Source organism: Entelurus aequoreus, linkage group LG05 (genome assembly GCF_033978785.1).
Source record: "Entelurus aequoreus isolate RoL-2023_Sb linkage group LG05, RoL_Eaeq_v1.1, whole genome shotgun sequence".
In the NCBI taxonomy this organism is placed as follows: domain Eukaryota; kingdom Metazoa; phylum Chordata; class Actinopteri; order Syngnathiformes; family Syngnathidae; genus Entelurus; species Entelurus aequoreus.
Window position 1 is genome coordinate 78,341,498 of NC_084735.1, and position 27,755 is coordinate 78,369,252.

Here is a 27,755-nt window from a genome sequence, read left to right on the forward strand (position 1 = left end):
AGGCACGTGCACACATAGGGCCCTATGGGTGCTTCAACGTTTAGCCCCTCCTCCATCTGCGGGCTGCAGCCAGGGTTACTCCGACGTGACTTGAACCTGTGAGTTATGGTCTAGTCGCCGTCCACTTATTCAGCATCTAATATGGGTAATATTTCAGAAAAACGCTGTATTATTCTATTAGTCAAAGTGTCAGCTTCTGTTTTTGCCGGACGTCGGAGCACGGCGCATCAATTGAGCACGGCACATCAAGTCCGCACAGAGCAGAGCGGATCGTGCGGGACAGGAAGTAATGTACAAAATAAAACACCGGGTTAATTTTCAAAATAAAATGCACGTTTACGGCGGATCACATTTCTCTCACAGTAGAGTTTTAGATATAAGGTTATTGTGACTTTGCTATTACTGTGTGGGTTAACAAAATAATAATAATAATAATAATGATAATAATAACAACAAGAAGAAGAAGAACAATGATAATGATAATAATAATAATTTCAGCATTCTGGGGATATAAGATGTAGGTCAGGGGTCACCAACGCGGTGCCCGCAGGCACCAGGTAGCCCGTAAGGACCAGATGATTAGCCCGCCGGCCTGTTCTAAAAATAGCTCAAATAGCAGCACTTACCAGTGAGCTGCCTCTATTTTTTTAATTTTATTTATTTACTAGCAAGCTGGTCTCGCTTTGCTTGACATTTTTAATTTTAAGAGAGACAAAACTCAAATAGAATTTGAAAATCCAACAAAATATTTTAAAGACTTGGTCTTCACTTGTTTAAATAAATTCATAATTTTTTTTACTTTGCTTCTTATAACTTTCAGAAAGACAATTTTAGAGGAAAAAATACAACCTTAAAAATGATTTTAGGATTTTTAAACACATATACCTTTTTACCTTTTAAATTCCTTCCTCTTCTTTCCTGACAATTTAAATCGATGTTCAAGTAATTTTTTTTTTTTTTATTGTAAAGAATAATAAATAAATTTTAATTAAATTCTTCATTTTAGCTTCTGTTTTTTCGACGAAGAATATTTGTGAAATATTTCTTCAAACTTATGATTAAAATTTTAAAAAATTGTTCTGGCAAATCTAGAAAATCTGTAGAATCAAATTTAAATCTTACTTCAAAGTCTTTTGAATTTATTTTAAAATTTTTGTTCTGGAAAATCTAGAAGAAATAATGATTTGTCTTTGTTGGAAATATAGCTTGGTCCAATTTGTTATATATTCTAACAAAGTGTAGATTGGATTTTAACCTATTTAAAACATGTCATCAAAATTCTAAAATTAATCTTAATCAGGAAAAATTACTAATGATGTTCCATAAATTCTTCTTTTTTTCGGTTGAATTTTGAATTTTAAAGAGTCGAAATTGAAGATAAACTATGTTTCAAAATTTAATTGTCATTTTTTTCGTGTTTTCTCCTCTTTTAAACCGTTCAATTAAGTGTAAATATCATTAATTATTAATAATAACATAGAGTTAAAGGTAAATTGAGCAAATTGGCTATTTCTGGCAATTTATTTAAGTGTGTATCAAACTGGTAGCCCTTCGCATTAATCAGTACCCAAGAAGTAGCTCTTGGTTTCAAAAAGGTTGGTGACCCCTGATGTAGGTTATCTGTTAGGAATATTGCTATCTGTATTTAAACTTGATTCATGTTGATTATGCCTGCAGCCCAAAGCCAAAAAAAGAAATGATACAGCCCTCTACTGGCCCCTGGTCCATATTTTTGGCCCTGTATTGCGTTTCAGTTGTTTAGTCTGAGCATTAAGTGAGATAGACCACAACTTGATGGTGTTTTCATCAAGTTAAGGGAAGAAGGACATATTTTCACATTGAAGTTTTTTCCATTTGGGTATTTATTTTTGTATTTTTTTTCAAAGTTCATGCTGCACTGTTCAATGTTTATCTTTAACAAAAAAATAGCCTAATAATAAACCAGTGTTTTGTTGCTTTTCATGTCTTCCAAGCCTATGATAATGTAAATTAACTCATTTTGACCATAATTTGTTGACACAAAAGAAATGGCAATCACTTTTACCTACAAAGGACACACAGCTAAGTATAGTTAGCTTCCTATTAGCAAATTTAATTTTACATTAATTTCCATATTGTGTAAAGGACCAAAAAAAAAATTCCTGCCCTTTTCTGCCCCTCTATAATCATGTGCACGTCCCTGGTCAGTACCTAACTGTACCTAATAAATCTGAGTCTTAACGTCATTTTCTTTGTCCCGTCCACCTGAGCCACCCTCTCCCACCTGATCTCCTTTTGTGCGGCGACTCGCTGCGCCCCCTGCAGGCTGCAGCCTCACATTACGTCACCATGGTGGAGGACAAGCGGACGACGGGAGTCCAGTAAAAAAACACAAAAAAAAAAACGTTCCTGCGTCGCCTCGCTTGTCCCCACAACCATTACGAAGACTTAAAAACAGGTAAGATCATCCGTTTTACACACCGACCCCACGAAGGGAGCCGGCCGGGGACGCCACGCAGCGTGGTGATGCGGAAGATGCAAATGGCGCGCGTTTTGCGTGCTAATCGCCCCGCGGATTAATGCGTTGAAAAAAACAAAAAAACAGCCTGTTATGCGGGTAAAAGCGTTAAAATGGACGGCGCGTTACAATGCGTGCGGTGGACATATGCGTTTATGGTAATGGTTGCGCCACCGTGGGCAGGCCTCTTCTTCATCATCTCGTCTTTTGCAGGTCGTCTCCAAGCCCAACATCCTTCTAAAAAAAAAAAAGACCGAAGCAAGCACCATGAAGCACTTCTTAAGGTAAAGCGAGCCTCCATTGTTGTTTACTCTGCATTATATACATGTAACAATTGCTATATTGCTAGCTTCCCCTTGGACTTAAACTGCACATATATTAAAGGCCTACTGAAATGAATTTTTTTTATTTAAACGGGGATAGCAGATCTATTCTAAGTGTCATACTTGATCATTTCGCGATATTGCCATATTTTTGCTGAAAGGATTTAGTATAGAACAACGACGATAAAGATTGCAACTTTTGGTATCTGATAAAAAAAAGGCTTGCACCTACCGGAAGTAGCGTGACGTAGTCAGTTGAACATATACGCAAAGTTCCCTATTGTTTACAATGATGGCCGCATGAAGTGAGAGAGATTCGGACCGAGAAAGCGACAATTTCCCCATTAATTTGAGCGAGGATGAAAGATTTGTGGATGAGTAAAGTGCAAGTGAAGGACTAGTGGGGAGTTGAAGCTATTCAGATAGGGAAGATGCTGTGAGAGCCGGGGGTGACCTGATATTCAGCTGGGAATGACTACAACAGTAAATAAACACAAGACATATATATACTCTATTAGCCACAACACAACCAGGCTTATATTTAATATGCCACAAATTAATCCTGCATAAAAACACCTGTGTGTTTGTTATGCTAGCTCCTAGCTCCTCTGCTAGCTCCTAGCTCCTAGCTCCATAGAACACGCCAATACAATTCAAACACCTGATCAACACACACAATCACTCAGCCCAAAAGACCGTTCACCTAACCCAAGGTTCATAAAGCTTATATATTTAAAAAAAGTTACGTACATACGCAAAAAAAAGCCAAAGCTGCATACTCACAGTAGCACGTCTGCGTCTTTGTCATCCAAATCAAAGTAATCCTGGTAAGAGTCTGTGTTGTCCCAGTTCTCTACAAGCGTCTGTGTATCCAAGTCAAAAGTCCTCCTGGTTAGAGTCTCTGTTATCCGAGTTCTTCCATCTTGACTGCCTCTTTCGGGAATGTAAACAAAGAAGCGCCGGCTGTGTACTGTTGTGGCTGACTACGTTCGAAAAATACGCCCATTTCGCACCGACAACTTTCTTCTTTGCTTGCTCAGCTTCCTTCTTCATAATGCAATGAACATGATTGAAACAGATTCACGAACACAGATGTCCAGAATACTGTGGAATTATGAAATGAAAACAGAGCTTTTTCGTATTGGCTTCAATGTGGAAGGCATACCCGTGTTCGCCGGGCTACGTCACGCGCATACGTCATCCTCAGAGGCGTTTCGAACCGGAAGTTTAGCGGCAAATTTAAAATGTCACTTTATAAGTTAACCCGGCCGTATTGGCATGTGTTATAATGTTAAGATTTCATCATTGATATATAAACTATCAGACTGCGTGGTCGGTAGTAGTGGCTTTCAGTAGGCCTTTAAAGTTAAAGTACCAATGATTGTCACACACACACACACGACATGTGGCGAAATTATTCCCTGCATTTGACCCAGTGCCGGCCCAAGCCTCCATGGGGCCCTAAGCAAAATTAGATTTTGGGGCCCTCTATTTTTGCCAATAACATTGATTGTTTATCATTCACACACCTACTATAAACTCATTGCGGCTCTGGCAGTGTTGTTTACATTATCCTATTGATATGTCATTTATAAAGATATGGGGGTGGCCCAGTTAATTAAGAACATAAATAATACCAATGAATGAACGAATGATGTCCAGAGTGCCACATATTGTTCCTAATCTTAAAATGTAGAAAACATTCAGCTACAAGAGTGGCCTGGGGTTGAACAGTCCAAGTGATAAAGCTTTGTATTTACAGTAAAAGTGTCATCTTGTCTCATCAGTCTTGTACATATTAGTCTTTAATTATTAGTTTATATTTTTAGTTAAGTGTTCATATTTAATGTTTACTTTGTACAAAGAGAGCGCAGTCTACTGAAGTTAAATTCCATGTGTGTTAAACATAACTGGACAATAAAGCTGATTCTGATTCACTTTATTATTTTCGGTAACAAAAACTTGAAACAGCAAGGCGCAAAAATAATTCGTAGTGCAAGAAAAACAATAAAGTGCAACAATAGAATCACTTAAATATATATATAAAAAGGAACAAATTCAACTGTGCAAAAAACAACATCATTAAATTAAATATCAAGCAAATACTTAAATAATATTAATGAACAGAGTTACCAGAAACAAGGTAACATAACGGTTTATAAACAAATATAAAGTTACTACATATTAAAACTATGTAAATGTACATAACGATGTGCAAAAAATTTTGGGGGAAAAAATCAAAATAAACTACCTTAAATTAAGGTCCTTAATTCACACATTTGACCATCACATCACAGTTTTGTTCCTCTGTTCTTCACCACCCACTCCTTAAAACCTGTGCTTCCTGGCTTTTCTGGAGGCAAAGTCATTTATGACATCACTGTAAGAAATCTGATGGCCGACTTTGTTATTAATACTAATCACTGCCATGTACGAGTCTGACTCAGACTCGTACATGCAAAAAATAAAAAATAAGAATTTTTTTGTTAATTGCTTTTGGGGGCCCCCTGGTGGCCGCGGGGCCCTAAGCAAGCGCTTAGTACGCTTATGCCTTGGGCCGGCTGTGATTTGACCCATCACCTTTGATCACCCCCTGGGAGGTGAGGGGAGCAGTGAGCAGCAGCGGTGGCCCCGCCCGGGGATAATTTTTAGTTATTTAACCCCCAATTCCAACCCTTGATGCTGAGTGCCAAGCAGGGAGGTAATGGGTCCCATTTTTATAGTCTTTGGTATGACTCGGCCGGGGTTTGAACTCACAACCTACCTGATCTCAGGGCGGACACTCTAGGGGTTCGGTGAGTCGGCCTCAAGGGTTTGGCGGAGGTCAAAACACACCTGACTCATCGTGTAAATACAAACTTCTCCCTATCGGCGTATTACGGATACGGCAACAGCTGACTGGTTTGCAGGTGTGTAATTTGTTGTGAGTTCATGCACTGTGTTGGTTTTGTTGTTTGAACAAGGTGATGTTCATGCACGGTTCATTTTGTGCACCAGTAAAAAAACATGGTAACACTTTAGTATGGGGAACATATTCACCATTAATTAGTTGCTTATTAACATGCAAATTAGTAACATATTGGCTCTTAACTAGTCATTATTAAGTACTTATTAATGTCTTATTCGGCATGGCCTTATTATAACCCTAACCCTCTAACCCTGACCCCAACCCTAACAAAATAACTCTAAATTAAGTCTTTATTACTTAGAATATGTTCCCCTAGTGTCCAAATAACTCTAAATTAAGTATTTGTTACTTAGAATATGTTCCCCATACTAAAGTGTTACCAAAAACATATAACTTTGTCTTGAATTTGAAAAAAAAAAACATTTTATTTTTCACTAAAGAAGGGTTCGGTGAATGCGCATATGAAACTGGTGGGGTTCGGTACCTCCAACAAGGTTAAGAACCACTGCTCTAACCACTAGGCCACTGAGTATATGGATTTATTGATCAATCTGAGGTTTTTTTTGTGCAGTTCTCTTTGATCCAATTAGCTTCATGGAGTGGAAATTGTATTTCCCTTTAAAGTAGTGGAAAGACAAGTTGACTTCATATGCTTAAAGGCCTACTGAAAGCCACTACTACCGACCACGCAGTCTGATAGTTTATATATCAATGATGAAATCTTAACATCGCAACACATGCCAATACGGCCGGGTTAACTTATAAAGTGCAATTTTAAATTTCCCGCTAAACATCCGGTTGGAAACGTCTATGTATGATGCATATGCGCGTGACGTCACGACGGCAACGGAAGTATTCGTACCCAATGTGTCACCATACAAACTGCTCTGTTTTCATCGAACAATTCCACAGTATTCTGGACATCTGTGTTGGTGAATCTTTTGCAATTTGTTTAATGAACAATGGAGATTGCAAAGAAGAAAGTTGTAGGTGGGATCGGTGTATTAGCGGCTGGCTGTAGCAACACAACAAGGAGTACTTACTTGGATAGCAGACGCCTAGCCGATGCTAGCCGCCAACCGCACGGATGATCGGGTGAAGTCCTTCGTCGCGCCGTCGATCGCTGGAACGCAGGTGAGCACGGGTGTTGATGAGCAGATGAGGGCTGGCTGGCGTACGTGGAGCGCTAATGTTTTTATTATAGCTCTGTGAGGTCCGGTTGCTAAGTTAGCTTCAGCGTCGTTAGCAACAGCATTGTTAAGCTTTGCCAGGCTGAGAATTATTAACCGTGTAGTTACATGTCCATGGTTTAATAGTATTGTTGATCTTCTGTCTATCCTTCCAGTCAGGGATTTATTTATTTTGTTTCTATCTGCATTTGAGCCAGATGCTATCACGTTAGCTCCGTAGCTAAAGAGCTTCGCTGATGTATTGTAGTGGAGATAAAAGTCACTGTGAATGTCCATTTCGCGTTCTCGACTCTCATTTTCAAGAGGATATAGTATCCGAGGTGGTTTAAAATACAAATCCGTGATCCACAATAGAAAAAGGAGAGTGTGTGGAATCCAATGAGCCAGCTTGTACCTAAGTTACGGTCAGAGCGAAAAAAGATACACCCTGCACCGCCTCTCTAGTTCTTCACTCTAAAGTCCCTTATCCACGAATATTTCATCCTCGCTCAAATTAATGGGGTAATCGTCGCTTTCTCGGTCCGAATCTCTATCGCTCCATTGTAAACAATGGGGAATTGTGAGGAGTCCTTCCTCCTGTGACGTCACGCTACTTCCGGTACAGGCAAGGCTTTTTTTTTATCAGCGACCAAAAGTTGCAAACTTTATCGTCGTTGTTCTCTAGTAAATCCTTTCAGCAAAAATATGGCAATATCGCGAAATGATCAAGTATGACACATAGAATGAATTGTTCACTATTCTTTATTTATTTTAAATTGCCTTTCAAATGTCTATTCTTGGTGTTGGATTTTATCAAATAAATTTCCCCCAAAAATGCGACTTATACTCCAGTGCGACTTATATATGTTTTTTTCCTTCTTTATTATGCATTTTCGGCCGGTGCGACTTATACTCCGAAAAATACGGTAATTGGGGTTAGCACGGTGGCACAGGGGTTAGTGCCTCACAATACGAAGGTCCTGAGTAGTCCTGAGTTTAATCCCGGGCTCGGGATCTTTCTGTGTGGAGTTTGCATGTTCTCCCCGTGACTGCGTGGGTTCCCTCCGGGTACTCCGGCTTCTTCCCACCTCCAAAGACATGCACCTGGGGATAGGTTGATTGGCAACACTAAATTGGCCCTAGTGTGTGAATGTGAGTGTTAATGTTGTCTGTCTATCTGTGTTGGCCCTGTGATGAGGTGGCCACTTGTCCAGGGTGTACGCCGCCTTCCGCCCGAATGCAGCTGAGATAGGCTCCAGCATCCCCCGCGACTCCAAAAGTGACAAGCGGTAGGGGATGGATGGATGGATGGTGTAAAAATATTTTTTGCAAACCAGTAATTATAATCCGCAAATAATGTGTCGTTGTTGAGTGCCTGTGCCGTCTAGAGCTGGGCAGAGTAACCGTGTAATACTCTTCCATATCAGTAGGGGGCAGCAAGTAGCTGATTGCTTGTAGATGTCAGGAACATGGTTTGTCGCGATCACAATATGCGGGAGACAGCGTGCAGGTAAAAAGGTATCTAACGGTTAAACTAAAAATAAACAGAAGGCGAGTGCCGCTAAGAAAAGGCATTGAAGCTTAGGGATGGCTATGCAAAACGAAACTAAAACTAAACTGGCCACAAAGTAAATAAAAAAAGAATGCTGGATGACAGCAAAGACTTACTGCGGAGCAAAGACGGCGTCCACAAAGTACATCCGAACATGACATGATAATCCTCACAAAGAAGGATAAAAACAACTTAAATATTCTTGATTGCTAAAACAAAGTAGATGCGGGAAATATCGCTCAAAGGAAGACATGAAACTGCTACAGGAAAATACCAAAAAAAGAGGAAAAGCCACCAAAATAGGAGCGCAAGACAAGAACTAAAACACTAAAAAACTCAAAATAAGTCACGGCGTGATGTGACAGGTGGTGACAGTACACCTACTTTGAGACAAAAGTTATATTGATGCATGGTTGTTTATGGTTTAAAGTCATGTCCAACAATTGCGACAGCGACTTTTTACTGTCAACTGAGTTTCGTTTTTTAGTGATATCTACTGGTGGTGTGCCTCCGGATTTTTTCAACGCAAAAAATGTGCGTTGGCTCAAAAAAGGTTGAAAAACACTGCTTTAGATCATATCTATTTACCCGCAAACTTTGGAAGTCTTTTGGTGTCATATATATATATATATATATATATATATATATATATATATATATATATATATATATATATATATATATATATATATATAAGAGTAGAATATGAATTTATACACGGATGGAGACATGGGGAAAATTATAGTTGTTTTATGGGGCAAACCTTTGCAAGCTGTCTATAGTACAACATTTCTGGGATTTAGCTATGCTGCTTTCCATAACCTGGGACATTTTAGGATGCCCAACTAGCAAAAGTGACCAAGCCTGCCAAAGAAAGAAAACAATTTTTAGGTAACTTAAAGGCCTACTGAAAGCCACTACTACCGACCACGCAGTCTGATAGTTTATATATCAATGATGAAATCTTAACATTGCAACACATGCCAATACAACCGGGTTAACTTATAAAGTGACATTTAAAATTTCCCGGGAAATATCTGGCTGAAACGTCACGGTATGATGACGTATGCGCGTGACGTAGTCAGTTAAATGGAAGTTATGGTACCCCGTAGAATCCTATACAAAAAGCTCTGTTTTCATTTCATAATTCCACAGTATTCTGGACATCTTTTGCAATTTGTTTAATGAACAATGAAGGCTGCAAAGAAGACAGTTGTAGGTGGGATCGGTGTATTAGCAGTGGACTACAGCAACACAACCAGGAGGACTTTGTTGGAGAGCAGACGCGCTAGCCGGCGACCTCACCTTGACTTCCTACGTCTCCGGGTCGCCAAACGCATCGGGTGAAGTCCTTCGTCCTTCCGCCGATCGCTGGAACGCAGGTGAGCACGGGTGTTGATGAGCAGATGAAGGCTGACTGGCGTAGGTGGAGAGCTAATGTTTTTAGCATAGCTCTGTGCGGTCCGGTTGCTAAGTAGGCTTCAATGGCGTCGTTAGCACAGCATTGTCAGCCTTCGCCAGCCTGGAAAGCATTAACCGTGTATTTACATGTCCACGGTTTAATAGTATTGTTGATTTTCTATCTATCCTTCCAGTCAGGGGTTTATTTTTTTTGTTTCTATATGCAGTTAAAGCACAATGCTATCACGTTAGCTCGTAGCTAAAGCGTTTCGCCGATGTATTGTCGTGGAGATAAAAGGCACTGAATGTCCATTTTGCGTTCTCGACTCTCATTTTCAAGAGGATATAGTATCCGAGGTGGTTTAAAATACAAATCCGTGATCCACAATAGAAAAAGGAGAGAGTGTGGAATCCGATGAGCCAGCTTGTACTTAAGTTACGGTCAGAGCGAAAAAAAATATGTATTTCACTGCATTCTAGTCCGTCACTCTAACGTTCCTCGTCCACGAATCTTTCATCCTCGCTCAAATTAATGGGGTAATGGTCCGAATCGCTCTAGCTGCGTTGAAAACAATAGGAAAATACGCTACTACCGGTAGGGGCAAGGTTTTTTTTTTATCAGAGACCAAAAGTTGCGAACTTTATCGACGTTGTTCTATACTAAATCCTTTCAGCAAAAATATGGCAATATCGCAAAAAAATCATTTCAGTAGGCCTTTAAATAGCAACTCATCACGTTGAAAAATTTAAAGGGGAAGTTAACTTTTTTTTTTTTTTAGTTTTGCCTATATTCCTTTTTTTAAATTATTATTATTTTGCACAAAATTCAATTCAAAAAGGTTTTTTTTGGATTGATTAAATGTGATCATTTTTAAACTGATTAAACTGATCATTTTTTAGTAATGGAAGGGAGGCTCACAGGAAAATTCTGCTTCGGGCCTCAATTTGAACAAATCAACAAAAATTCATCAAAACAATATATTTTGCCGTGGTAGAAGTAATACTAACAATTTACAACGAGATCTCCAAAGCCAAAACGCCCTAGAAGTCGAACAATATGGAGTTCAACCAATATTTTCAAGGGGAATATGTGTCAGAAGTCCAATAAAACTTGGAGGTTATCTTGGAAGTGTGTTTTGCTTTTTTCTTTGGATTTTTGTGTGATGACACCACATGATGGTGGGAGGGATTTATTTCCGCCTGGAAATGTTGCAAATTTAGCTGCGGGTGGTTCAAAGCGCACACATCGGGTGACTGCGTGTTTTCACTCCTTTAAATATGAAGTGTGATTAAAGGCGGATTAAACCGTCGCGTCTCAGACCTGCCGAGCCTTCCCAGAGGATTTTCCTCGCTGCCATTTCTGCCAAAGTAAAGCAGGTGACGTCCCCATAGTTCCATAACGGGTCACCGTGCATTTTCCCATGGCGCACATTTCACCGTTTGACAAAAATAGCATTTAATGAGCCTCTAATTTTACTAATCTGCTCCTTTACGCGCCCCTTTTTCAATTCGCCTCTTCTGTCGTTGCACGGCAACACGTTGTCTCAGAGGATTTTCACTTTTAACAGACCCCTGATTAGTATTAGGAATTCCATCTTTACCAAAAAAATTGCTTTCTGTCAGAGAGGTATTCACTTTGTTCAATATTGTGCTTGTGTTTGTTTATTTAACGTTTAATGTTCTTAATCTTAACAATAGACTGACTTCTGAAGTGGCCTAGCCAGTCTCTGGACCTTAATAAGATTGAAAAAACGTTTAGTTGCCAATCGACAGCCTCAAAATTAGAGATGTCCGATAATGGATTTTTTTGCATATATATACAGTCGTGGAATTAACACATTATTATGCCCTTAATAAGATTGAAAAACCGTTAAGTTGCCAATCGACAGCCTCAAAATTAGAGATGTCCGATAATGGATTTTTTTGCATATATATATACAGTCGTGGAATTAACACATTATTATGCCCTTAATAAGATTGAAAAAACGTTTAGTTGCCAATCCAAAGCCTCAAAATTAGAAATGTGCGATAATGGATTTTTTTGCATATATATACAATTGCGGAATTAACACATTATTATGCCTAATTTTGTTGTGATGCCCCGCTGGATGCATTAAACAATGTAACAAGGTTTTCCAAAATAAATCTACTCATGTTATGGAAAAAAATGCCAACATGGCACTGCCATATTTATTATTGAAGTCACAAAGTGCATTATTTTTTTTTAACATGCCTAAAAACAGCAGCTTGGAATTTGGGACATGCTCTCCCTGAGAGAGCATGAGGAGGTTGAGGTTGGTGGGGGGATGGAGGGGGGAATATTGTAGCGTCCCGGAAGAGTTAGTGCTGCAAGGGGTTCTGGGTATTTGTTCTGTTGTGTTTATGTTGTGTTACGGTGCGTATGTTCTCCCGAAGTGTGTTTGTCATTCTTGTTTGGTGTGGGTTCACAGTGTGGCGCATATTTGTAACAGTGTTAAAGTTGTTTATACGGTCACCCTCAGTGTGACCTGTATGGCTGTTGACCAAGTAGGCCTTGCATTCACTTGTTTGTGTGAAAAGCCGTAGATATTATGTGACTGGGCCGGCACGCAAAGGCAATGCCTTTAAGGCACGCCCCCAATATTGTTGTCTGGGGGAAATCGGGAGAAATTCGGGAGAATGGTTGCCCCGGGAGATTTTCGGGAGGGGCTCTGAAATTCGGGAGTCTCCCGGGAAAATCGTGAGGGTTGGCAAGTATGACTGGGAGACGCAACTTCTCTGTACTTCTCCCTACGTCCGTGCACCACTCCGTACAGCGCCGTTTTAAAAAGTGATACATTTTACTTTTTGAAACCGATACCGATATTACATTTTAAAGCATTTATCGGCCGATAATATCGGCAGTCCGATATTATCGGACATCTCTACTCAAAATCTTTGGAAGTGTTCATGTCCTTGTAAGCGAGTGAACTTACAAAATCAGCCTGGGCAATAAACAAAGTATAAGAAAGACATTGTTTTCCAATCTAAATCCTGGTGTATTCTTCCCCTGCAGGGTTTTGACCCAGTTCTTCGTGTTCCTTTACTGCAAATGTCTGTGGCGAGGACTCAAGTTCGTGGCCCGGAAGTTCAGCGGAAGGTGCGAGCTGCAGCGGATCTGCTACAACAACAAACACGGCGCCCGCAGGACGCTCAAGATCGGTACGAGCTCCAAACCTTTGAAGATGAGGCTTTTTGTTAACCTATTTGTAACTTTGCAACGGCTGCGCAAGTGTATGTTGCTAAACCTCACTCTCTGACGCCTTAGGAGCTTGTGCTAGATATCAAAAGGATAACTGGTTTTTTTTAGCTCAATGTCTAGCGGCTTCGCACTATCATTCGGAGGACCCCGGTATGGAAATGAAGTTGAAAAGAGCGCGAGGTATCAAGCTAAATCAGGGGTGGCCAAATGCTGCCCGCCGAAATATTTAATTTGGCCCGCGAAAAGACGACACAAGTTCTATTTCAATAAGCAACCTGGCAGTGCGGGTGTGTGTTCATATTACATTTAAATGCCCAGGGGTGTGTCAGGTGGCAAAATGTCACCATCTTCTGATCAATGTGAGTTACTCAGGTCAGTTACCATTCAGTTATATATATATATATATATATATATATATATATATATATATATATATATATATATATATATATATATATATATATATATATATATATATATATATATATATATATATACATAAATATGTATATATATGTGTGTGTGTATTAGGGTTGTCGTCTCGATACCAATATTTTGGTACCGGTACCGGTACCAAAATGTATGTCGATACTTTTCTAAATAAAGAGGACCACAAAAAAATTGCATTATTGGCTTTATTTTAACAAAAAAATCTTACGGTACATTAAACATATGTTTCTTATTGCAACCGAAGAACAATTTGCCCTTAAATAAAATAGTAAACATACTAATCAACTTGTCTTTTAGTAGTAAGTAAACAAACAAAGGCTCCTAATTTAGTCTGCTGACGTACGCAGTTACATATTGTGTCATTTATCATTCTATTATTTTGTCAAAATATAAAAGACAAGCTGTAAAAATTGATTATTAATCTACTTGTTCATTTACTGTTAATATCTGCTTACTTTCTCTTTTAACATGTTCTATCTACACTTCTGTTAAAATGTAGTAATCACTTATTATTCTGTTGTTTGATACTTTAAATTAGTTTTGGATGATAGTATCGACTGGATACGCTCTTGTACTTGGTATCATTACAGTGGACGTCAGGTGTAGATCCACCCATGGCATTTGTTTACATTGTGACGCCGGTGAGCTATTGTATCCTCCTACGGTGTGTAGTGAAACATGTTTAGCTATTCCTCGTCCTGCAGGGATGATACATGTAAGGAACTTACTTTATTCGTCGACATGGAGACCAGGATTAGTGATTTAGAAGTAGCTACAACACCGCCGACTGCGGATGGATGTTCGCCGCTAGCTAGCTAGCCATGTCTTAAAGCACCTCTTCCTGAGGGCGTTTCAGTGTTATAACTTCACTTTTATTGTTAGTTTTTAAGCCAAAATGCGTCCGTTCTCCCTTTTCCTGTCTACACATTGTGTCTGCTTGTAAGTACTCCATGATTGTGCGCTGCCGAACATGCTCCTCTGCCCGTAAAACCAGCAATCTCATGACGTGATGACGTGCTGTCATGCCCGTTTAAAAAATTAAAAAATAGCGAACCGGTACTTTTCAAGCATATATATATATATATATATATATATATATATATAATATATATATATATATATATATATATATATATATATATATATATATATATATATATATATGGTTACTTTCGGCCCCACGGCAAATTTTTTTAGCCCAATGCGGCCCCCCCAGTCAAAAAGTCTGGACACCCCTGAGCTAAATGCCCAAGCTGTCCACTCCATGTGTAGTGAGAACTTTGAAGGCGTCAGGGAGTGAGGTTTACCAACATGCACTTGTACAGCCACACTGGCTGGCCTCCATTGCACGAATATTTTCTCTTCTGTAATTTATCCTAATTTGTGCAAACTCTTGGTTTTTAGAGTCATCCCTGAGGTACTCCAAAAATGAGGTAAATGTCTGCAAATGTGTGGATTTATAAAATAATTACAATTTGATTATTTGTAGCAGTTTTGTTGAAACATTTTAATGCTTTTTTTTTTTTAATTAAAATTGTATCAAAAAATAAGCTGCCTTACAAAGACTTTCTCCTTTGCAGTTGCTGCAGTCGGCCCTGAGCACCCATCCGGACAAAGTGGAGAAAACCGTTGATGACATCATGGCTCTGAAGAAGATCAACCCCGACACCAACCCTCAGTGAGCCCTCACACACTTGTGCCAGATACAAAGATCAGAAAATGTTACAATGAACGCAAAAAAGCAAAGCAATTAAAGATGATCTAAAAGCTGTGCTAGTGCTTATAAAAAACACATGAGATGTTAATATAAATACATTGAATAAAGTCAAATACAAATAAGGCAACAAGAGAATTATCCCACATTCTTTTGTAAAGTACATTTTGTACAGCCGATATGGGCATCTACATCAACAATATGATTTGCCTGAGAGGCTGGCCAGGACAAAAAAAAGAAACAAAAAAAAACAAAACAACAACACATGAGAAGCCACCTTTTGTTTTGCAGAAGTGAAAGTGAAAGTAAAAAAATACTCAGCTACCGGTCAGTGTAAGCTCATTTCAGTGAAAAAGTATGTGATTGGCCAATGCCGATTTATGCCTTTCAGTGTCGATCACAAAATACTTTTTTATTTTTGATCCCCAAGATGAGTGAGCTAAGGCGGCTAGCAAATAACTGGGTATGTCCATACACAGTGTGAAGCCACTAATTGAAATGGGAACTGCACATTTAAAAAATTGTCCCTATCATTCACAATCCTTATGTAAGACAGGAACAGATACGTCTTTCTTTTTTTTAAAGCACTCTAATTTGTAAAACACGGCAAGTACGTGTTGGCTAACAGCTAAAGGGAGTACACTCTCGCGCCAATAAAGCCCTCTAAAAAAGGCAAGGCAGATTTAATTAAAGAGCACAATTCGTGCACAAGGCAACTCAAAGTACTTTACAGAAAATTACAAGAAGGCAAAAATAAAGCCATCCATCCATCCATTTTCTACCGCTTGTCCCATTCGGGGTCGCGTGGGGTGCTGGAGCCTATCTCAGCTGCATACGGGCGGAAGGCATGGTACACCCTGGACAAGTCGCGCAAAAATAAATCATGAAAATAATTATAATTAAAATTAAAATCATAAAATCCACTAAGGACTGGACTCTCACTATTATGTTAGATCCACTATGGACTGGACTCTCACAATATTATGCTAGATCCACTCGACATCCATTGCACCACATCTGCGGTTCTCTCCAAGGTTTCTCATTGTCATCCCATTGGGTTGAGTTTTTCCTTGCCCTGATGTGGGATCTGAACTGAGGATGTCGTTGTGGCTTGTGCAGCCCTATGAGACACTTGTGATTTAGGGCTATATAAATAAACATTGATTGATTGAAAATAAAATCGTTATAAAAACAATCATAATTCAAATGATCAAAGAGTGTAGAAGAGATACTTTCCGTTGTCATATGCACAATAAATAAAAGTGTTCATCCAAACACCGCCAACAATATTCCATTTACATCTCATAACCTGAATATTAACCAAGTATTAGCGATATTGTTATTATAAGCACTAACGCAGAGGGACTACTTTTATCGGCGCCATGATCACAGAGAGCTAAACAGTTATCAATATAGCAGCTATGCTATATGCTATATATCGCCTCTGAGTTGGTGAAAGTTAATTCTAGATTATAAATCATGCCTCTCACTTGGATAGTAGAAGGTTGTGGACATAAATCAAGAAGTCAGTCAACTGACAGATGGCGAGAAAGACACAAAACTATGCTTTTTTCGATTTTTTTGTTTTTTGGCCATAAACTGTAAAGTTGGTGAACTTTAACATTCAATATAGACCTGGAGATGGCGAGAAAGACATGAGAAAAAAACACTTGTTTTCCGCCATCTTCTTTTACCTGTGGGTTAATTATGATTAATTCTTCCTCTAAACGGGAAGATATAAACATCCCATCAGTTGGCATCCCAGTGAGAGCAGACAATGTACAGTAAGGCAGTGGTCCCCAACTTTTTTGTAGCTGCAGACCGGTCAACGCTTGAAAATTTGTATTATTATTTATTTATTTTTTTGCCATAAAGAAATACAATCATGTGTGCTTACGGACTGTATCCCTTGCAGACTGTATTGATATATATTGATATATAATGTAGGAACCAGAAATATTAATAACAGAAAGAAACAACTCTTTTGTGCGAATGAGTGTGAATCCAATCCAATCCAATCCACTTTATTTATATAACACATTTAAACAACAAAAATGTTTCCAAAGTGCTGCACAACAATATTAAAAACAATATTCAAATATTATCCGAAGCTCCACCAATGACTGAATAAAAACAAAAAATAAATAAATATAAAACCAATATAAAAGCAATATACAAATAGATATGATTAAAAACGATTTTAAAGGGTAAAACCAATTAAAACAGTAAATAGAATGAATTAATGAGTTTAAATGGGGGAAGGAGTTTTTTTGGGTTAGTGCAGTAATTGTAAGGATATCTTGTGTTTTTTATGTTGATTTAATAAAAAATAAATATTTTTATTTATTTATTTATTTTTAAAAATTTCTTGTGCGGCCCGGTACCAATCGATCCACGGACTGGTACCGGGTGGTTGGGGACCACTGCAGTAAGGGACTGTTTTAATATGTTCGTAGTTTGTATTTCTTGTTTAGCACTTAGCAATACTGCTACATGCTGGATCTGTTTATCATTCAGCTTCTAAAACATGTAGCTCATTCTTCTTCAAGCTCAAAAATATAAGTTTCTGGATCATCATTTGTCCCTAAGTAGTTGTTGTCTGTCATGAAGTCTGCTATAATTAGTAGTGTTGTTGTTGTGATGTGTCTGTGAAATTAATACGCCACCGTATGCTTAAAATGAGCAAAATACGTAACAACAACATGTTATTATGAATGTTACTACATTACAGATATACCTACAAAACGGTGATGGAGGTTTTTTTTAATGTTTTTTAGAGCGCTTTCTAGGCGGAATAGAGCGACTTCCATTATCTTTATTGTTAGCTGGCTTTTGCTAGCGTTTATTTACGAGTTAGAATGCATAAAAAACACATTTGTTCTTGTCTCATACAAGGATTATGAATTATAGACAAAATAAAAAAAGTGTTTAATAATCCTCCTTTGCATAAAATAAACTACATTCCTTACAAGTAATATTATCACCGCAGGAAGAGGCTAAACATGCGACACGCAGACACAGAAAAGGAAGGTATGCTAAGATAGCTTGAGACAACAGAAGAAATTGTTAATAGAGATTAAGAAGTGTGGATTGGACCACGTTACAACAGAAGTTAAGCAGTTGATAACAGGAAATTAACAAGTATTTTAATAAAGAGAGGATAATATAACTACAACTGCTGGTGTGTAGTGGCCAGGCGAACACGTAAGGGGATTGATCGGTAGTGTTGATACCAAAGGTACTATCCGATTATGATTGATTCTAGAGTGTTAAGATCAATATTTTTTTTAAAAAACAAAACATTTAATTGTCGTTTTTGTTGATGTTTAAAACTCAGAGAATAATTCCCATGACCAAAGTTGAATTTCAGGGCAAAAACCAAATAATTTAAGAGTAGTACAAAGTCGTTTTAGGCTTTTGTTTACTTATTGGGTTCTATCGACTTACCTTGGACCAAACAGTTGTACGTAATACAAGAGAATGATAAGGAAGTAGTTTAAATATTGTGTTGATATTGTTAAACTCGTCATCAATGCATTGAAACATTTAAAGGTCTCACATGTGATCGGTGTTGGTATCGGCCGATCTCGAGCGTGGATGATCGGTATCAGCAGCATAAAACCTTGATCGGAACTCCCCTTCTCTTTATCAAACAAGTGCTTCCTCTGTGCCCCTCCCTCAGGTTGGGCATCTCCCTGCAGGCCAGCCTGATGCAGATTGTGGGCTACAGGACTCTGGTGGCCCGGGTGGAGAAGCTGCGCCGGGAGCCGTACGACTGTGAGAACGCAGAACACGAGGAAATGCTGATGAAGGTGCAAAAATAACAACTATGAATAACAGTGTCTCCCATAAATTCATTTACAGTGGAACTTTGAACTTAATTAGTTCTTGAACATGGTTCGTGAATCGAAAAGTACGTACAGTAAAGCAGAGTTCCCCATAAGAAAAAAGGTAAACATAAATAATTGGTTCTGCCCTCGACAAAAGTCTCTATTTTAGTAAAATAATGCACATTTAGAATTTTTTTTATATATATATATATATATATATATATATATATATATATATATATATATATATATATATATATATATATATATATATATATATATATATATATATATATATATATACTGTATATATGCAGTACAGGCCAAAAGTAGAGATGTCCGATAATATCAGACTGCCGATATTATCGGCCGATAAATGCTTTAAAATGTAATATCGGAAATTATCGGTATCGGTTTCAAAAAGTAAAATTTATGACTTTTTAAAACGCCGCTGTACGGAGTGGTACACGGACGTAGGGAGAAGTACAGAGCGCCAATAAACCTTAAAGGCCCTGCCTTTGCGTGCCGGCCCAATCACATAATATCAAGGGCTTTTCACACACACAAGTGAATGCATGCATACTTGGTCAACAGCCATACAGGTCACACTGAGGGTGACCGTATAAACAACTTTAACACTGTTACAAATATGCGCCACACTGTGAAGCCACACCAAACAAGAATGACAAACACAATTCGGGAGAACATCCGCACCGTAACACAACATAAACACAACAGAACAAATACCCAGAACCCCTTGCAGCACTAACTCTTCCGGGACGCTACAATATACACCCCTCGCTACCCACCCCCAAACTCAACCTCCTCATGCTCTCTCAGGGAGAGCATGTCCCAAATTCCAAATTCCATTTTGCGTGTGCTATCAGGTTTGCATGTGTTCTACCCAGTGTTGTCCCGATACCAACATTTTGGTACCGGTACCAAAATTATTTAGATACTTTTCGCTACTTTTCTAAATAAAGGGGACCACAAAAAATTGCATTATTGGCTTTATTTTAACAAAAAATCTTACGGTACATTAAACATATGTTTATTGCAAGTTTGTCCTTAAATGAAATAGTGAACATACAAGATAACTTGTCTTTTATTAGTAAGTAAACAAACAAAGGCTCCTAATTTAGTCTGCTGACATATGCAGTAACATATTGTGTCATTTTCCATTCTATTATTTTGTCAAATTATGAAGGACAAGTGGTAGAAAAAGAATTATTAATCTACTTGTTCATTTACTGTTAATATCTGCTTACTTTCTCTTTTAACATGTTCTATCGACACTTCTGTTAAAACCTAATAATCACTTATTCTTCTGTTGTTTGATACTTTACATTAGTTTTGGATGATACCACAAATCTGGGTATCAATCCGATACCAAGTAGTTACAGGATCATACATTGGTCATATATAAAGTCCTCATGTGTCCAGGGACATATTTCCTGAGTTTATAAACATAATATACATTTTTAAAAAAAACGAAAGATGTTGTGATGCCAAAAAATATCGACGTAATCATAGTAGTATCGACTAGATACGCTACTGTACTTGGTGGGGGGATATGGGGGGTGGCGGACTGGTACGTTTCAGAGGCAGTATAGTACCGAATATGATTCATTAGTATTGCGGTACTATACTAATACCGGTATACCATACAACCCTGCTTCTAGCACACGCAAACCTTTAGTCAATCGCACCGTGTTGACATATTTATCCACGTTAATCAGTGGAGCTAGCCACAGACTGTGCATTGTTGTGTCCCAGCTGTGGAAGGAGCTGCGCCCCGACACGCCTCTGACCAGCCGCATCTCCAAACAGTGGTGCGAGATCGGTTTCCAAGGCAGCGACCCCAAGACCGACTTCCGGGGCATGGGCCTGCTGGGGCTCCACAACCTGCTGTAGGCTCCCCCCCCCCCCGGCCGCAGATTCCAATGACGACGCTAAGACGCGAGGCTAACACGGTCGACTCTCTCCGTGCAGGTACTTCGCCGAGCACGACAAGACCACGGCTCTGCAGATGCTGCACGACTCGCTGCAGCCAAAGCACAAGTATGTGGGAGGCCTCCGTCATGACTGCCTCATTGCTCTTGTTGGTTTGCATTTGCTGCATCGTGTCGGGTGTTTCACTGCTAAAAACTACCTCACTCATGCTCACATGCCACTTCACCACATACACTATATGGACAAAAGCTAAAATACTTACCGGTAATTAAAGGCGTGTTTATATTCATCCCGATTTTGTCCATACAGTCTATTTGTAGTCGTTATTCCAACAGCTTGATGTCATCCACTGCTTCATTCTCTCGATTGGTTTGCCGTCAGCATCTCAGTGAGCTTCTTCTGTCTCCTCCTCCTTCACCTGTGTTTCGATCCACGCTTCTCTCTGTGTCGTTCATGCCCCCTGCAGGAGCGTACACGGGAGGCAAAGGTACCCCATTTCACGTTCACTCGCCCGCTTTTTAAAAAGATGCACTGGAGCACACTCTTCATGCACGCTCTGTTGTTATTGCACACATTCAAAGCAGCCATTCAAAGTTAAGGACTCTAATTGGCTACCTTGTAAAATACACATCCACATTTTATTGCGATGTGATAATTTTTAATTTAATGTAATTTTTTATTTATTTTATGAATTTATTTTTTAAATTTTTATTTATTTATTTTTTATTTTTTTTATTTTAATGTGACATTTATAGTTATTTTTAATGGCAGAACAAATGAACATTATTGAATAAATAAAAAATAAGAGGATGTATATTTGTTTAACTTTTTTACAGCATATATTGAAAGCAATTAAAAGATAAAAAATGACCTGTTTATTATAATATTTTTTAGATAGAAGACGTGTACTGTTTAAACGCATTAGTGAATTTACACAATACAAGGTTTTGTCCGAATTAATGTGCTCACATGTAGACGACATGTGCATGTTTTTGAACGTGTGTGTGTGTGCGTTTTTTCCACAGTGAGGCAAACAAGGCTGAATGGGTACAGCGGAACCTTGAGAAAGCCATTGGGTAACAGGATTGGCTCTTTCTTTCCTACTAGTTTTCCTGTTAACATCAGTTTTTCTAAGCTGTCTTTTCTAATATGTCCGAGGAATTTCACCTGCCTATTTCGAATCGTTGCAGTTAATAAACTAACGACTAACTAATAAAATATATTGGGAAAATTATGTAATTTTTAGGGAGAACATGAGTACCATACATTTATTTTTTTTACATTTTCTATAAATAAAGTCTAAATATAATGGGGATTTGAAAATATATTTTTCAAATATAAAGTTCAAAAGGTCTTCATTCCAAGCCTTTAAGTTAAATGTTGACTTTGTTGACGTCCTCCAGCTATTCTTTCGCCATTGTGGGCATCAACATCACCGACCTGGCCTACTCGCTCCTGGTGAGCGGCGCCCTGAAGACCCACTTATACAACGTGGCCCCCGAATTACCCGCCTTGCAGCACTTCCAGCAGACCTTCTGTAAGTCAGCTGGCTATTATGGCAAATGCAAACAAAGCTCCAACACCCTCTTGTGTGTGTGTGTGTGTGTGTGTGTGTGTGTTCTGGCAATGCTTACTTAATTGGGACATTCGCTCTCTTTACACAGTCACCTTTAGGGGACCTCTGACGGTATGGGGACAAAAAAACAGGTCCCCTAAAGGGAAACCTTTTTAAATGATAGTCAGATCCATTCTGAAGATGCCTAAGTGATTTTTAAGCTTTGGCCCATAAAACATGTTTACTGGTTAGTTTGAGTGTGAGACATTTGCACAGCAGCCCCCTCATCGGGCTGTAGCTGGTACATTTAAGTGGTGAAACTTCCTATAAGACATGGGTGTCGAACTCTGGCCCGCGGGCCAAATTTAGCCCGCCGTGTAATTTCATTTGGCCCTTGAGGCAATATCAAATTAACATTAGAGCTGGCCCGCCGGTATTATACACCGCATTCACCGCTAATATTTGCCAACCCTCCCGATTTTCCCGGGAGACTCCCGGATTTCAGTGCCCCTCCCGAAAATCTCCCGGGGCAACCATTCTCCCGAATTTCTCCCGACTTCCACCCGGACAACATAATTGGGGGCGTGCCTTAAAGGCACTGCCTTCAGCGTCCTCTACAACCTGTCATCACGTCCGCTTTTCCTCCATACAAACAGCGTGCCGGCCCAGTCACATACTATATGCGGCTCTTACACACACACATACACAAATGAATGCAAGGCATACTTGATCAACAGCCATACAGGTCACACTGAGGGGGGGGCCGTATAAACAACTTTAACACTGTTACAAATATGCGCCACACTGTGAACCCACACCAAACAAGAATGACAAACACATTTCGGGAGAACATCCGCACCGTAACACAATATAAACACAACAGAACAAATACCCAGAACCCCTTGCAGCACTAACTCTTCCGGGATGCCACAATATACACCCCCGCTACCACCAAACCCCGCCCCCGCCCACCAAGTTAATGTTGATATTTACCTCAGAAGGCTGCAAATAGAAAAGAGGCATTCCATTTTTTATTTAAATTGTATTTAATATACCATTGATGTTTTTTCGTTTGTTTTTTGAAAGTTGATTTTGCACTATTAAGTTATATAAGCGTTGCTTGTTCCATATTCAGTGTTAAAGCAAATCAGTGTAGCAAACTGAGCAATAATTAACGTTTTATTGATGCATTTTCTCTTGCTACTTCAAGGCTTGAATGTTTGATTCATTCATTATTGTTATTTTATTTTAAAAATGTATTATTAGCCTGTGGAAAAAGTTTATTTTGATATTTACCTCAGAAGGCTGCAAATAGAAAAGAGGCATTCAATTTTTATTTAAATTTTATTTGATATGCCATTGATATTTTTTAATTATTATTATTATTATTTGAAACTGGATTTTGCATGTCACTATAAAGTTATACAAGCCTTGCTTGTTCAATATTCAATGCAAAACATGTTTGGGTCCCTATCAAAAGGTTAATTTGTTCAACCTTGGCCCGCGTCTTTGTTCAGTTTTAAATTTTGTCCCACTCTGTATTTGAGTTTGAGTTTGACACCCCTGTTTTAAGAGGACAGCTGTAGTGCTGTATTCTGAGGATCATGTCATATTTAATTTGAACTTTTTTTTTTTTAAATGGTCCTCAGTAGTCACGTACAAATTTGTGTGAATTATGCAAAATTATTTAAATTTGGTCCCCATGAACCATATTAACTCTTTTTACCCAGGGTCCCCAGTAAGAATGATCAGCACATTACTTCATCAATCCAGAGATTTAAAGGCCTACTGAAATGACATTTTTTTATTTAAACGGGGATAGCAGATCTATTCTATGTGTCATACTTGATCATTTCGCGATATTGCCATATTTTTGCTGAAAGGATTTAGTATAGAACAACGACGATAAAGATCGCAACTTTTGGCATCTGATAAGTGAGAGCGATTCGGACCGAGAAAGCGACGGTTTCCCCATTAATTTGAGCGAGGATGAAAGATTTGTGGATGAGGAAAGTGCAAGTGAAGGACTAGTGGGGAGTGGAAGCGATTCAGATAGGGAAGATGCTGTGAGAGGCGGGTGGGACCTGATATTCAGCTGGGAATGACTACAACAGTAAATAAACACAAGACATATATATACTCTATTAGCCACAACACAACCAGCCCAAAAGACCGTTCACCTAACCCAAGGTTCATAAAGCTTATATATTTACCCAAAGTTACGTACATGACACGCACGTACGGACAAGCGATCAAATGTTTGGAAGCGCGCGGGTGGGACCTGATATTCAGCTGGGAATGACTACAACAGTAAATAAACACAAGACATATATATACTCTATTAGCCACAACACAACCAGGCTTTTATTTAATATGCCACAAATTAATCCCGCATAACAAACACCTAGGTGTTTGTTATGCTAGCTCCTAGCTACTAGCTCGAGCTAGTTATAGCTCGAGCGGGTTATATGGACGGGATCCCGTCCATATAACCCGCAAATACAATTCAAACACCTGCACAACACACACACTCACTCAGCACAAAGGACCGTTCACCTAACCCAAGGTTCATAAAGCTTATATATTTAGCCAAAGTTACGTACGTGACACGCACGTACGAGCAAGCGATCAAATGTTTGGAAGCGCAGCTGCGTACTCACAGTATTGCGGCTGCGTCTTTGTATCCAAATCAAAGTCCTCCTGGTAAGAGTCTCTGTTGTCCGAGTTCTTCGATCTTGACTGCATCTTTCGGGAATGTAAACAATGAAACACCGGCTGTGTTGTGTTGTGTTGCTGACTTCCCTCGCAAAATACTCCGCTTCGCACCGACAACTTTCTTCTTTGCTTGCTCAGCTTCTTTCTCCATAATGCAATGAACAAATTGCAACAGATTCACCAACACAGATGTCCAGAATACTGTGGAATAATGAGATGAAAACAGAGCTATTTCGTATTGGCTTCAATGGGGAAGCCATACCTCTGTTTCACTGGCTACGTCACGCGCATACGTCATCCTCCAAAGGCGTTTTCAACCGGAAGTTTAGCGGGAAATTTAAAATTGCCCTTTATAAGTTAACCCGGCCGTATTGGCATGTGTTGCAATGTTAAGATTTCATCATTGATATATATCAGACTGCGTGGTCGGTAGTAGTGGCTTTCAGTAGGCCTTTAAAGACGTGTATGAGCTAACTGGGCAGTGGTCATTTTACCTAAAAAAAAATGTATGCCTCCACAACCTGTAGGAAGGGTGGTCCCCACAAGTGATGATCAAAAACTTGGTCCCCATTCCAAATGATAACCAGTATGTGTGTGTGTGTGTGCGTGCAGGTTACTTGATGCAGGAGTTCCAGCGCTTCTGGATCGAGGAGGACCCCAGTGACATCATGGAGTTCAACCGGGTGCGCTCCAAGTTCCACCGGAAGATCCTGCGGCAGCTGAAGAACCCGGACGCCGCTCTGTGTCCCCACTTCTCCGCTTCTGACCTCCACCTGGTCAATCTGTAAACACTCACCGGAGACCCCGCCCCTGCACCCCCACACCCAGCCCGGATGCCCGGTAGGCCCGTTGTTAATAGAAACATGAGCTAACGTCATCACCGTGTCACTGCCAGCAGCTAAACACACACACACACACACGATTGTCCCACCATCACACGTTTATCTTGATTGTATCACACACGCTTTTACGCTCCTTTTGCTTTTTCACACGCCAAAAATCATGCTCTCGGCCTAAAAAAAAAAAAAAAAAAAGTTTTGACGTGCTGTCAAATATCGTACTTGAATGTGGAGAATAGATGTACTTACAGTCCTGTGAACGATACTGTAGAAGTGTGTACACTTTAGAGTAGTCAGTGTGCAGCTTGTGCAGCGGTTTAGATTTGCTATCAACGCTGGTAACAAGTGAGTGGCAAGAGAGACGTGTCTTGCCTTACCATGAATTGATTAACGTGGACCCCGACTTAAACAAGTTGAAAAATGTATTCGGGTGTTACCATTTAGTGGTCAATTGTACGGAATATGTACTGTACCGTGCAATCTACTAATAAAAGTCTCAATCGGAAAAAAAAGTCAAGCACGGCGGTGCTAGCATCATGGTGCAGAGGGGTTGCATGAGTTGAAATTGAAACGCGGATTCCAACATCTGCTGACGTATCGTGTTTTCCCTTAATGAGCCGTAGCTTGTCTCGCGGCCCGGCAGCACTCGTGCAGCTCCTGATCACTCAGTTACCTTCCTATGTACAGCACGTGTGTTGCCAGCCATTCACACAATAACGGCTGTGTGTTGATAGTAAAACTGTACTGCTGTACACTGACTATGGCGGTGGCAGCGTCGTGGTCCGAGGCTGCACGAGTGCTGCGGGACACCGAGGAGAGTTGCGGTTCATTTCGGGAAAACATCGATTATCATACTTGCCAACCCTCCCGAATTTTCCGGGAGACTCCCGAATTTCAGTGCCTCTCCCGGAAATCCCGAATTTCTCCCGATTTCCAGCCGGACCTGAGTGAGGACAGCCTGTCGTCACGTCCACTTTTCCTCCTTATAAACAGCGTGCCGGCCCAAGTCACGTTATAACGTCTACGGCTTTTGGAGCTCAGTGCGCAACTGCACACACAACAAGAAGGAGACTGTTATATATGTCTCCGTTATCCATAGGTTTATCTATAACCCATAAAGTAGGCAGGCACGGAGCTATTGCTCAGCGTGTGTTTATTCCAGCCGGCACGTTAATACACTGACACACAACATCCGGATTCCCATCATGCATTGCTTCAAAACTACGGCAAGTAGCAGAGAGGAGTGTTATGTGTGTATATATGTGTAAATAAATGAACAATGAAATTCAAGTATTTCTTATATATATATATATATATATATGTATATATATATATATATATATATATATATATATATATATATATATATATATATATATATATATATATATATATATATATATATATTAGGGCTGCAACAACTAATCGATTAAATCGATTAAAATCGATTATAAAAATAGTTGGCGATTAATTTAGTCATCAATTCGTTGGATCTATGCTATGCGCAGAGGCAATTTTATTTTAATTTTTAATATATATATATTTTTAAATTTTTAATTTTATTTTTATAAACTGCAACATGTACAAACAGCTGAGAAACAATAATCAAAATAAGTATGGTGCCAATAT

At 39.3% G+C, this 27,755-nt stretch overlaps 1 protein-coding gene across 1 annotated transcript; it reads left to right on the top strand.

The window, feature by feature from the left end:
- Nucleotides 1-2,290: 2,290 nt before the first annotated feature.
- elmod1 (ELMO/CED-12 domain containing 1) lies at nt 2,291-27,447 on the top strand. Its single transcript, XM_062048978.1, has 11 exons — nt 2,291-2,437; nt 2,711-2,781; nt 12,885-13,030; nt 14,925-14,953; nt 15,101-15,198; nt 18,917-19,046; nt 20,841-20,974; nt 21,057-21,125; nt 22,043-22,093; nt 22,421-22,554; nt 25,900-27,447. Exons 2-11 carry the CDS (start codon nt 2,765-2,767, stop codon nt 26,073-26,075), a joined length of 984 nt encoding a protein of 327 aa, XP_061904962.1. The 5' UTR covers nt 2,291-2,437; nt 2,711-2,764; the 3' UTR covers nt 26,076-27,447.
- Nucleotides 27,448-27,755: the final 308 nt, after the last annotated feature.

Bases quoted from the DNA above. Each gene is read 5' to 3' on its own strand.
- elmod1 (XM_062048978.1), top strand. The intron at 14,954-15,100 runs GTAAATGTCTGC...TCTCCTTTGCAG, and splicing joins TGAGGTACTCCAAAAATGAG to TTGCTGCAGTCGGCCCTGAG. The intron at 21,126-22,042 runs GTATGTGGGAGG...TTTTTTCCACAG, and splicing joins TCGCTGCAGCCAAAGCACAA to TGAGGCAAACAAGGCTGAAT.